Source organism: Pleurodeles waltl, chromosome 11 (genome assembly GCF_031143425.1).
Source record: "Pleurodeles waltl isolate 20211129_DDA chromosome 11, aPleWal1.hap1.20221129, whole genome shotgun sequence".
NCBI classification, from domain to species: domain Eukaryota; kingdom Metazoa; phylum Chordata; class Amphibia; order Caudata; family Salamandridae; genus Pleurodeles; species Pleurodeles waltl.
The window spans coordinates 32,732,205-32,745,540 of record NC_090450.1 but is presented as its reverse complement, the minus strand read 5'-3'; the positions used below and the strand labels follow the sequence as shown (position 1 = coordinate 32,745,540).

General features: G+C 46.2%; 1 protein-coding gene across 2 annotated transcripts in view; it reads left to right on the top strand.

The window, feature by feature from the left end:
- The window catches only part of LOC138266549 (cytochrome P450 2J2-like), an 87,669-nt gene that overhangs the window by 41,140 nt on the left and 33,193 nt on the right, over nt 1-13,336 (top strand). The window contains exon 3 of one of the 2 annotated variants that reach the window (XM_069215402.1): nt 3,996-4,145. The exons of the other annotated variant lie outside the window; for it this stretch is intronic. Coding sequence (XP_069071503.1) covers nt 3,996-4,145 — 150 coding nt within the window. The remainder of the gene's footprint in view (nt 1-3,995; nt 4,146-13,336) is intronic. 2 annotated transcript variants of the gene reach the window in all.

Below are 13,336 nucleotides of genomic sequence, written 5' to 3'. Positions count from 1 at the left end.
TATATGACTGGTTTAAAATTTAGTCAGAATGTTTTTTCTGATTCTCATGTAAAGGAAAGTACTTGAATAAGAAAGTTTTCATTTAATTCATCTTGATTCCTTTACAGGTATCCGGCCATCTTGAAACTTAGTAATTTCAAACTTAACTCTTAGATTGTTCATGTTTTCTGAGTGACTAGGCTTTAAATCATAGTCTAATATTGATTTCAGGAGATATAATTTTCATAATTTTCTAACCTTTTTCTTACTACAGGTCTCCTTCCCAGCTGTTCCCTTCCTAATCCCCTCTTCCCCTCTTGAACTCTCTCAGTCTCTGTGATTTATCTATCAGAGACTTGGAGCTGTTCAGTGGTGGACGTGTTGGGAACGTGCACAGACCCCGAGTATCTGGTGACTCTGACAATGGCACACAAAGCCCTTCACAATGTTGTCCCAAACATTTCAGAAATACCTTTTTTAATGGTACACTTTCAAGCGCTTGCTTCGATCTACCGCAGCTAAAATGGTGCCCCCCCCTAGAATTAGTAAGGCCCATTGGGGTGGTAGATGTTTCTCTTTTTCACATGTAAATTGTGGAAATCGTTGACCTTTAATCTCAAAGCCTCACTGTAGGAGGCTGGCCTGGTATGTAGTGGGTACCAATGGTACTTACACCTTATACGAGGTCCGGTTATCCATTATTAGTGAAATGTAGTCAGCGTCTAAAAGCCAGGCTGTCTAGAGGTAGCTGTATGCAGAGCAGCCAAGGCTGAACTAGGAGACATGCATAGCTCTTGCAATACCATTGTAGTCACACAGTACTTACACACATGAAAGACAATACTCATTGTTACAAAAATAAAGTTACTTTATTTTAGTCACACAATGCCAAAATACTTTTGAGACTATACTCCTTTAGGAAGTAAGTAAATTACATAATATAAACACTAGTAACCAAAAACAGGTAAGTGCACAGTAGGAAAACAGTGCAAATAGTGAAAATCACAATGGATTGCATGGGCCTGGGGAACACAAAGCATGTACTAAAATAGTGGAATGCGAAAATCAGTCTCCCACCTAAGCAAGTGTAGTGTGTAGAGGAGCGATTGGAGCGTAATAATAAACCAAATGTAAGTAATGTACCCCACACCAGAGCCCAGGAAAAAAGGAGTAAAACACAGCAAGTTTCCTAAAACACACTAGAAGTTGTGATAGAAGATAATGCAAGTACTAGAAGAGACTGCAAGACACCAACAATGGATTCCTGGACCTGAAGACCTGTGGAAGAAGGAGACCAAGTCCAAGAAGCACTGAAGAGTCCAGGGAGTACAGGAGCCCCTGCTAACTCAGAAGAAGGTGCAAAAGAAGAACCACTGGTGAGAAGACAAAGTCATTATTACACCAAACAAGACAGATGTGGGTTCCTGGTTGGTGCAGGAGATGTCCTATGCTGGATGGATGAATGCAGTCTGGTTTGCGTCACTGAATTCCGCCAACAAGCCTTGGCACACGCAAAGCTCTTGGTTAGTGGAAAATGGCCCTGCCTGGGACCAGGAGGGACCTGGTAGCCTCTACCCAGGAGGGTGAGACAGAGGGAGCTCACAGCAACTCAAAGAGCCCTCAGAAGACCAGGCAGCATGCACATAAGTCCCACAGCACGGGGACATAGGTGGTGCAAATAGACACCCATGCAGCACAACACAAAGGATTCCCATGCCGCCGGAGAACCATTCAGGAAGCTGTGCGTCACAGGATGGAGTGCTGGGGTCCTAAGCTGTGTTGTGCACAAAGAAATTCTTGGAAGGTCGCACACAGGCCTTGGCAACTGCAAGTCACGTGGTGCACGGGGGTACTGTCTTGCGTGGAGAGGCAAGCTCTTACCTCCACCAAATTTGGGCAGCTGGAAGTTGGGACTGTCGGAGTCACGTTAGTCCACCACCCGTGCTGCTGGATCTACGCCTGTCATCTGGAGAGGGGACTCAAGCCACCGGTCGTCGCTACAGAGAGGTGCCTGCTGAAGCAGGGAAGGGACTCCGTCACACCACTGGAGATTCCTTCAGTTCTTCTGGTGCAGGCCAACGACAGACAGTCCTCAGAGGATGTAAGTCCTGGAAACTGTTGCAGTTGCTGGCAGGAGCTGATGATACAATGTTGCAGAAGTCATCTTAGCTTCTTTGTTGCAGTTTTGTAGAGTTCCTGGAGCAGTGAGAGGTTGATCTGTCAGTAGAAGATAAAGTAAAAGATGTGGAGGAACACCCAGAGGAGAGGCCCTAAATAGCCCTGAGCTGGGTATCGATCACCTAACCAGGTAAGCACCTATTAGAAGGGGTGTCTGACATCACCTGCTGGCACTGGCCACTCAGATACTCCCAGAGTGCCCCACCACCTTGGAATCCAAGATGGCAAAACCCAGGGACACTCTGGAGGAGCTCTGGGCACCACCCCTGGGATGGTGATGGACAGGGGGGGCCTTTCCTTTGTCCAGTTTCATGCCAGAGCAGGGACTCAGGGCTCCTGAACCGTGTAGACTGGATTATGCAAGGAGGGAACCATCTGTGCCCGGAAAGCATTTCCAGAGGCTCTGGGAGGATATCCCTCCCATGCCTGTGACACCTATTTCCAAAGGGAGAGGGTGTAACACCCCTCTCCTAAAGGAAATTCATTGTTCTGCCTTCCTGGGAATGAGCTACTCAAGACCCAGCAGGGCAGAAGCCTGTCTGTGAGATGGCAGCAGCTGTGGCTGCAGTGAAAACCTCAGAAGGCTGGTTTGGCAGTACTGGGGGTCCACTGTGGAGCCCCCAGAGTGCATTGGATTGTGCAACCAATACTGGAATCAGTATTGGGGTATTATTCCCAGTTGTTAGACACCTTACATGGCCATATTCGGAGTTACCATTGTGAAGCTGTGCATAGGTATTGACCTATGTACAGTGCACACTTAAAATTGTGTTCTCGTACGTGGGGGCACCTCTGCTAGTGTAGGGATGCCCTCACACACAGGTACTTTGCACCCAGCCTTCAGGGTCTGTAGGCCTGACATATAGGTGACTTATAAGTGACCTGGTGCAGTGAAAATGGCTGTGAAAAAGTGCATGCACTATTTTACACAGGCTGCAATGGCAGTCCTGTAGAAGCCTTTGTATGGGCTCCTATCGGTAGCAAAAGAAATGCTGCAACCCATAAGGATCCCCTGGAACCCAAATGCCCTGAGTACCTATGTACCATATACTAGGGACTTATAAGAGGGGTCCAGTATGCCAATTTGGAGTGAAAGACTGGGTTACCAGTATGTAAGTACAAATCTGGAACCAGAGAAAGCATAAGCACTGGAGTTCTGGTTAGCAAGACTCCAATGACACAGTTAAGCATACGAAAAAAACAGTGAAACAGACTGACAAGGAGGCCACAAACTATGAGCACTGGGGTCCTGGCTAGCAGGATCACAGGGACACAGTTAAAACACACTTACAAACACTGACAAACAGGCCAAAATGAGGGTAAACATGCTATAAAGAGGATACTTTCTCACACCCACCTGATTTACGACAATTTAGGAAACAGCTGAAAACTTGGCTCTTCGCACAACATCTTTCTCGCGAGGTGTTTACATTGGGCTAATCATCAGATGCTAGCGCCAAGATGCCTTCAGGCATTTACGCGCTCTATAAGTCTTTTACTTACTTACTAAGGTCACTAGAGCTAAGATCAATGTCATATTTATCCACATACTAGATGATGTATAGTATTGTTAGAAGCATAAAGTGCAAATTGTGTGACGTAGGTCACACAGCAATGAATTACGAGTCAACATGAATGTAGAACAATTACATGTATGTTTCCCCATGAAAGGTTTGACCCAAACAGCTTAAACCCTTAAGGTGTCTAGGTTTTAGCTCTTTAACATCTAAAATGCTTTCTGCTGGTTCCTTCTCTAAGCAAGCTTTGACAGAGCACTGTGTATTTGTGTTTTATTGAAGTGATCATTTGGGATGGCTGTTCCTTTCTGTTTGATTCAGGAGTCATCCTTACATCTGGGCACACCTGGCAGCAGCAGAGACGTTTTGATCTAATGACCTTCCGAAACTTGGGACTTGGGAAGAAAGGTCTGGAGCACCGGATCCAAGACGAAGCACAGCACCTGCTGGAGACACTCACCAGAGAGAAAGGTGCAGAATGATAGCGCTAGGAAGACTGAGGTTATTTAAGCGCATAAAGAGTGGCTGCTAGACACATGGATCCATTGTAGATGTCAGAACTTTAGACCTGCTTTTCTATCATGTTTGACTTTCATCCATACCTTTCTTACCCGCCAATGAATGACCTTGCCTGAAGCCTCAGATGACACTACTTACCAGTCTGACTTTCCAGTGTCAACTGCGAAGTGAAGACTGCCAGATCCAGAGACTGCCATGGAGAAAGACACAGACGTCCTGTGCTGAGTATACCTTTCTTGCTCCTCAGGGACTGCACCAGTGCACATGCAGCAGCAGCCTGCTGTGGAGGTAGCTTTGTGGAGCCTGAGGGCTGACTGTGGAGAGAAGGTGGTGAGGTTGCTCACATGAGCCCCAGTAAGCATGAAAGACCCCCATGTCCTGCCCACCACCACAACTACACTTGATAATCCCAGGTGCACACCACATCGGGGAATTCCATACGCCTGGGGGACATTGACTGTAATCTTTGGCTAACAGAGATGGGGGGGGGCACTTTATGGAACATTGCTATTCCCACAAGTGTTGAAGATTCATTTGCTGCAGACTGGCCTACTGGTCACAGAATGCTAGGAAGCTGTTCTGCTGCAGCATAATGAGCCTGCACACAAGCTTTTATCGTGATTACGTCCATGTGTCCATTCTCTAAAGGATGCTCTTTCCATCCCTGCAGAGCTGCTTACTCCAGGTGTACCATATACATTTCTGTTGTGATTAAAAGACTTAAATTTTTCTAGGAAAGTAGGCAGTGAACTGTGCATTAAATTATTGTATCTAATGTGTGATTAATGGCTGCTGAGTCTCTACCCTGACTCTATCTCCCTGAGATGCCTTAGACTGCTCATCCTTGCTATTTTGAGGGTAAATGAGAAAAGGAGTGTACTTGACCCAGTTTGCAGAGCCATAGTAGAAAGGACCCCAGTGGCAATTAACTTCTAACACCATCTTTGGGGACCTGAAGCCCCTTTATGCTCGTTCACCCTCCAACCCGCTTCTGACACATAGGGCCTGATTACAACTTTGGAGGAGGTGTTAATCCGTCCCAAAAGTGACGGTAAAGTGACGGATATACCACCAGCCGTATTACGAGTCCATTATATCCTATGGAACTCGTAATACGGCTGGTGGTATATCTGTCACATTTGGGACGGATTAACACCTCCTCCAAAGTTGTAATCAGGCCCATAGTGAGCTTAAAATATATCTGTGTCATCTAAAACCCTTTTCCAGTCTGTTGCCTACATACCTGCAGACCATACAATCTTATTTGAGCAGCTCACCACTTACAGCCAAAGAAAGATGATCAGATCACTTGAATCATTCATATACCCTGTGCCTTTTGGCATTCTCCAATCACCATTCCTCTCATAACTTATCTTTAGCACATACATACTCCCCTGGCTCAACTCCTTGAGCATTACTGTAATCTTCCAAATGCACACTGATGACACAAAATCCACATCTAATCAGATAATTCTATTACTTGGACCTGCGTTCCATTGGATTAATGAAAGCTACTTGTAAGAATGGCACCCAGACCGAGATCCTAGTAACCAGAGTCACTGAATCCAATTACCTACTTGTTTAACAGGCCTTGAAGCCTTGAAGGAATGACAACCACCTCATCTAAAGTAAGGAACCTTAGAATTTATTTTAACTCTGATTTGATTTGATTTTCTGAATCACGCAAATACCTGTAGGTTTCATGGTGCTGTGTAAGAAAGGAAGAATAAGTAAAAATTAAAGTAGGTGGAGAATACGAGTGTGGTGAATCTGAAGTTTTTGATGGAAGAGATTAGATTTTAGGAGTTTACAAAATCAGAGATTTGGCTCAGCAAGAATAGCATAAGGGAGGGAATACCATTCATGAGCGGTGATCATTGAGAAGGAACCTCTTCCTAGTTGTGATCTTTCGAACCTGGGATTGACCAGATGAGAGTTTGAAGAATAAAACAATCTGGGGGCAAGTGTGTGGTGAACATCTGACACATTTAACTAATATTTTGAAGGTGAATAGATAGCCGTATGACAGAAACAAGGGGCTTAGTTTATGAAAAGTTAGCGCCACCTTTTTTGACGCAAATTCAGCGCAAACTTACAAAATATAATTATATTTAGTAAGTTTACGTTGATTTTGCATCAAAAAATGACACCAAGGCGGCGCTAACGTTTCCTAAATCATGCCCAGAGTGCTTTAAAACTACATCTGATGTGAATCAAAAGGCAGCTAAGACTGAAAAACTGCTGAAATTCTGGCATGTTTAGGGATGTCAAGTACCAACCTGACTGCAGCATTTTGGATAAACTGAAGCTTGTGAAACAAAAAGGAGGGGAGATCAACATATAGGGGGTCATTCCGACCCTGGCGGTCCATGACCGCCAGGGCCGGGGACCGCGGAAGCACTGCCAACAGGCTGGCGGTGCTTCCTGGGCCATTCTGACCGCGGCGGTAAAGCCGCGGTCAGAAAAGGGGAACCGGCGGTTTCCCGCCGGTTTACCCCTGGCCCAAGGAATCCTCCATGGCGCCGCTGCTTGCAGCGCCGCCATGGGGATTCCGACCCCCTTCCCGCCATCCTGTTCCTGGCGGTTTTTACCGCCAGGAACAGGATGGCGGGAACGGGTGTCGTGGGGCCCCTGGGGGCCCCTGCACTGCCCATGCCACTGGCATGGGCAGTGCAGGGGCCCCCTAACAGGGCCCCATAAAGATTTTCAGTGTCTGAAAAGCAGACACTGAAAATTGCGACGGGTGCCCCTGCACCCGTCGCACCCCTACAACTCCGCCGGCTCCATTCGGAGCCGGCTTCATTGTTGAAGGGGGTTTCCTGCTGGGCCGGCGGGCGGCCTTCTGGTGGTTGCCCGCCGGCCCGCCGGCCCAGCGGGAAAGCCAGAATGGCCGCCGCGGACTTTTGACCGCGGTGCGGTCATTCGGCGGTTCCCTCGAGGCGGACGGCTCCCGCCGCCCGCCGGGGTCAGAATGACCCCCATAGTGCATTGAAATAGTCCATAGTCGAGTTTGCTAATAATCTGGGACTGAATCAGTAACAGCATGATGGCTTTAGGGATGAACTGTATGGCTCTCCATAAGACCCTCATCATAAGAAAGCAAGTGGAGATAAATGCAATTAACTAATATCTACCTGTATAACCAAATGACTGATTAGTACACTGATGAATTGTGTGTGATTGTGTCAGACTGGAAGAGGTGGTCTCGATGTAATTTTAGGGGAGGATGAATTCGGAGGCATGAGTCATTAGGGCCGAAAGGTATGATAAAACTCACTGAGGAGTTCCTTAAGGAAAAAGTAAGATCACAACTACACACATCATGGTCCTGGGGATCGGAAAGGCCAGCATGCTAGGCTGGGTCCAGCCTACATTCACAGTGTGGGCTGGTGCAGAAGGGCTTGTCTAAGGCAGGGACTGTCTGCACTTAATTGTTTGACAACGTTAGAGTGTAAACTCCCCAAAAGTGGTGGCTCTATTATGGCACATAGAGTGGAAAATGGCTGCCAGGAAAACGGTGTCTCTGCACAAGCAGACGAACAACTAAAATCAAATAAAAAATCTGTGCTATTGTAAGAAGTCACCCTCCAATCTTTTAATTACTCATGCTTGGTAGTAAAGTGCAAATAATGTGCAAAAGCAAGTCTTGCAGCAGGTGCAAATGCGCCTCAGCCATCCCTCAATAGGATGGGACAGTCTGCACATACTTGTTTGACAACACTGGAGTGCAGTCACCAAAAATGGCGGCTCTATTATGGCAGAGAGGGTGGAAAATGGCTTCTGGGAAAACGGTGTATTGGCACAAGGGGACCGAGAGACAGCAGCCCAAGAAGTGGCGACAGTGCAAATGAACAACTAAAATCAATGAAAGACCCCCGCTGACATAAGAACTCACCCCACGCTCATGCAAAATCTCATGCTTGATTGTAAAGTGCAGATTATGTGCAAAAAGCAAGACCTGCAAGAGGCGTAACCACGTTCTATATCCATACGTAAGGTGAGCATAGTCTACACATACTTATTCAAATCTAGAGAACTCAGTCACCAGAAATGCAGAGTCTATCACCACTCTTTTGCTTCACTGATCAACTATGTGGCAAAGGTTGTAAATATGCAACTCTCTTCCTATTAGAAAATCCCTCACTCCTCCATATCCACCACATAGTCTAGCAGTTGAAAGCATTATTAGTCTGAGCACACGAGCCCTCATTAAACCTAGTACATCTAGACTAATGTAGCATTGCCAACTCTGGCCTTTCAAAAATCTCATTGCAAGGCTTCACAACCAGGCCTCACATTTCTTAAGTAGAACAACATCATACCTGCCCTGAGCACTGAAACAATTCTCCATTGATGCTAAAATAAAACACAGGGTCTAATGTCCTGTCTAATGCAAATGCCCAATATAACTATAGAAATTGGCACTTCACCAAAATCCTACAGGAACCCTTTACCCCATGTCCACTCTTCAGATCAACAAACGGCCATTAAAGAGGTTAAAACAAGGTGGAAAGTCATTGGACACACAAGGACCTAAACTCTGGGATGTTTTGAGCCTGAATCTGAGATCTGAACCCATCTATATGCACTTCAGGAAACTTGTGAAAGCTGAACTCGTCATGCTTGCCATTAATTAACCCCTTCGCTGCCAGGCCTTTTCCCCGTCAGGTGGCAGGCCTTTTTTTGGCTATTTGGGGCAGTTCGCACTTAGGCCCTCATAGCTTTTTGTCCACATAAGCTACCCACGCCAAATTTGAGTCCTTTTTTCCAACATCCTAGGGATTCTAGCAGTACCAAGAGTTTGTGGGTTCCCATGGAGGAGACCCAAGAAATTTGCCAAGATACAACAAAAATGGGAAAAAGGGCTGCAGAAGAAGGCTTCTGTTTTGTTCTTGAAAAAAGGCATTTACAAAGGGTTTGCTGTGCTAAAATCACTGTCTCTCCAGCTTTCAGGAACAGGCAGACTTGAATCAGAAAACCACATTTTTCAACACAATTTTGGCATTTTACTGGGACATACCCCATTTTTAAAAAAATTTGTGATTTTAGCCTCCCTCCAGTTAGTGACAGAAATGGGTGTGAAACCAATGCTGGATCCCGGACAGCTAAACATTTTTAAAAAGTAGACACAATTCTGAATTCAGCAAGGGGTCATTTGTGTAGATCCTCCAAGGTTTTCCAACAGAAAATAACAGCTGAAATAAAAAAATATTGAAATTGAGGTGAAAAAACCCAGCTATTTTTCTCCACGTTTTACTCTGTAACTGTTTCCTGCGATGTCAGATTTTTTAAAGCAATATGCTCTTACATCTGCTGAACTCTTCTGATTGTCTGAATATATAGGACTTGTAGGTTCATCAAGAACTCTAGGTACCCAGAGCTAATACAGAAGCAATGGGTTTTCATTGTGTACTGGGTATACAGCAATTCATTTGGTGAAATATAAAGAGTGAAAAATAGGTATCAAGAAAACCTTTGTATATTCCAAAATGGGCACAAGATAAGGTGTTGAGAAGCAATGGTTATTTGCACATCTCTGAATTCCGGGGTCTCCATACCAGCATGTGAATTACAGGGCATTCCTCAAATGGATGTCTTTTTTATACAAAGTTGTTCTGCCCACTGGTGGGCAGATGGGGCAATTACCCCCGATCCACTCCCTGGGGGGGGGGGGGGAGCAGGGGGGCATAAAGCCTACTTGATGCCAGGGAATTAAAAAAAATAGTGGGGTGGTGGCTACCAACAGTCTTTCAGCTCTCCCCTCACACACTAAAAGATCTTATCCCAACACAGCAACACGAGGACATTTGATTATTTTGTATACAGCGTCTTACATTTGGAAGGAAATGTAGAGAAAGACAAGGGGCAATAACAGTTGTTCTGCTATTCTGTGTCGTCCCCCCAAGTCTCCCAATAAAAATGGTACCTCACTTGTGTTGGTAGCTGTTGTGAGGGACTTACTGACGCTGATATTAGTACATATGAGGTTTATTAAGCTCAGGAAATAGATGTGACCTCTACCTCAGCCAGCTCCTTACAACCATCTGAGTTAGAACGGCCCTGTTCCCATAACAATACTCAAAGGTTCTATTCATAAAGGCACAACACATTATAACATATCCTCCTGCTCTTATACTATAATATACGGGCACTCAAAGGTTCTAATCATACAGGCACAACACATTACAATAAATATAACCAAAGTTAGATTAGAATTTCACATAGGTTTTTTTTTAAACATAACTATCCCTTGTAATCACATAGATACAAGGGAGGAAATCTTTGTCTCTGCCCCCTTGCTGAAAAGCAACCATCATCCAGACCTTGAGTAGCCCTTGAAATGGGTCAAGTGGTCTCAACCTCAGACATATGAGAGGCTGAAATGGGTCGAGCGGTCTCAACCTCAGACGTATGAGAGGCTGACACTACCTCCTTTCTAGGACTCTGAGAGGCTGAAACCACACCTTCATCCTAACTTTGAGTAACACCAGGAATGGGTTGAGCGAGCTCAACCTCAGATGTTTGAGAAGCTGGCACTACATCTTTGTCAGAACTCTGAAAGTCTGAGACCACCCCTTCATCCTCAATCATCACAAACTCATTATATCCATCCTTCTGTAAACCTGACTTAGAGCCCTGTGTACCAAATCTGGCTATCCTTCTAAAGTTCCATCTTTTGCCATTTTTTAATACAACGTGCCATTTACCAACTTCTTACTCTAAACTTATGTAACCCTCCAGTATTTCGTCCAGACTTTACTTTTACCCAATCACCAGGCACAATCTTATTATTGTGTTTCCCTATCTCCACTTGACATTCCTGTTCCCTCCCATTTCCTTCCACCAAAGCTTTCACCCAAAACGGTGTCAACTTAGTACTAGGCTTTCAACCACGCATCAACTCAAAAGGTGAAGCCAACAGTGTGTTGTTCTCCGTAGTCCGACACGCCCACACTAAATCACTCACAACTTTTCTCACACATAGCCTATTTGCCAAAGCCAGTTGAATGGCTCCCTTAATCATTCTGTTAGCTCTCTCGACAGCACCATCCCCCTGGGGATTGTAAAGAGAAGTGCATGAATGTTTCACTCCACACTCGCTTAAACATTGTCTCATCCGATGCGACGTAAGTTGAGTACCATTGTCAGTGACGAGACAGACTGGATATCCCTCCTCACAAAAGATTTCAGACAGGATCTTTATTGTGGATGCAGTCGTCGCTTCCGCCATAAACTTCACAACCAACCACTTGGTATTGACATCAACGAAGACAAAAGCAAATCTCTGATTGTAATTCACACCTGCAATTGGACCAATAAAGTCACCACAGACTGTGTGCCATGCTCTACCTGGATCCCGTATAGTCCCACACAACGTTTGCTTTCCCACCTTCAACCTTTTCTCACTTTCAATGCACTCGGAACACCTTTCCACCCAGTTTACTACGCCATCGTCCATTCCTGGCCACCAAAACTCAGCTCTAAGATGTTTCTTAGACATAGGGGGTCATTTTGACCTTGGCGGACGGCGGAGGCCGTCCGCCAAGGTACCGCCGCTGAATGACCGCACCGCGGTCAAAAGACCGCGGCGGCCATTCAGACATTTCCTCTGGGCCGGCGGGCGCTCTCCAAAAGAGCGCCCGCCGGCCCAGAGGAAATGCCCCTGCAACGAGGACGCCGGCTCAGAATTGAGCCGGCGTAGTTGCAGGGGTGCGACGGGTGCAGTTGCACCCGTCGCGTATTTCAGTGTCTGCTTAGCAGACACTGAAATACTTTGCGGGGCCCTCTTACGGGGGCCCCTGCAGTGCCCATGCCATGGGCATGGGCACTGCAGGGGCCCCCAGGGGCCCCGCGGCACCCCCTACCGCCATCCTGTCTCCCGCCAGGAACAGGATGGCGGTAGGGGGTGTCAGAATCCCCATGGCTGCGGAGCGCGCTCCGCAGCCATGGAGGATTCTGAAGGGCAGTGGTAAACCGGCGGGAGACCGCCGGTTTACCCTTTCTGACCGCGGCTGAACCGCCGCGGTCAGAATGCCCTCGGGAGCACCGCCAGCCTGTTGGCGGTGCTCCGGTGGTCGGTGGCCCTGGCGGCCACCGGCCGCCAGGGTCAGAATGACCCCCATAGTCTGTCCTAGATGGCCTTCATGAGCAATTTCAAATAACTTTTTCCTGATACTCACCGTGGTATCAACCTCTCCCTGTACCAAAACCTTATCACCCAAAATAGACAATTCATCCAAAACCTTCCCAAATGTCCTAAGAGTTACAGGTAACATACTCTCTCTCCTTCCTCCTTCCAAGATCATCTTTTATACCCCTTTCAACACTTCGTCATGTGACATGGCATCTTCCCACTCTTCTTTACTCACAGCCCCCAACGTCCAGTGAACCACATCACCAACACTTGCAACTGCTCCTTCACTCTCATACCTTAATACAGCCTCTTTGTCAACTGACTTCCAATCTAAAGGTAGGCGTGATAGGCAGTCTGCCTGAACATTCTTCCAACCCGGTATGTATTCCAAAACATAATTATATTCTTGCAACTTTGCCGCTAACCGAGCTAGTCTTGCTGAACCCTTGTCAGCCCCACCGGAAGACAATATCTTCATCAAAGGTTTGTGGTCAGAACGCAACGTCACCTGAGTACCCCATATGTAAACTCTAAAGTACTCCATACCCCATGGAGCAGCCAAAGCTTCTCTCTCAATGACTGAATAATTGCGCTCAGTATTTGTCAAGGAAAGCAAAGCAAATGCAACTGTTTTCTCCCCAGTTGAATGAATTTGCGCGAGCACTGCTCCTATGCCACTTGCACTCGCATCCACAGTAATCACAGATCTCCTTCCTGTATCAAAAGAGGTTAATATGCCAGCATCACACACTTCCTCCTTAATATCCTCAAAACACCTTTGTTGTATACTGGGCCACAAGAATCTTACCCCTTTCTTCAACAATGCTCTGGGATTCTCCGTTTTAGAGGCAAAGTTCTTCAAGAATTTTGAATAATATTCAATTAGTCCTAAAAAGGATCTCAGTTGATCCTTGTCCTGAGGTGGTTGAGCCAGCTTAATGGCATCTAACAAGTTCTTCTTAGGTTTGATACCTTCCGCTGACAGAGTATGACCAAGATATTCAATCTC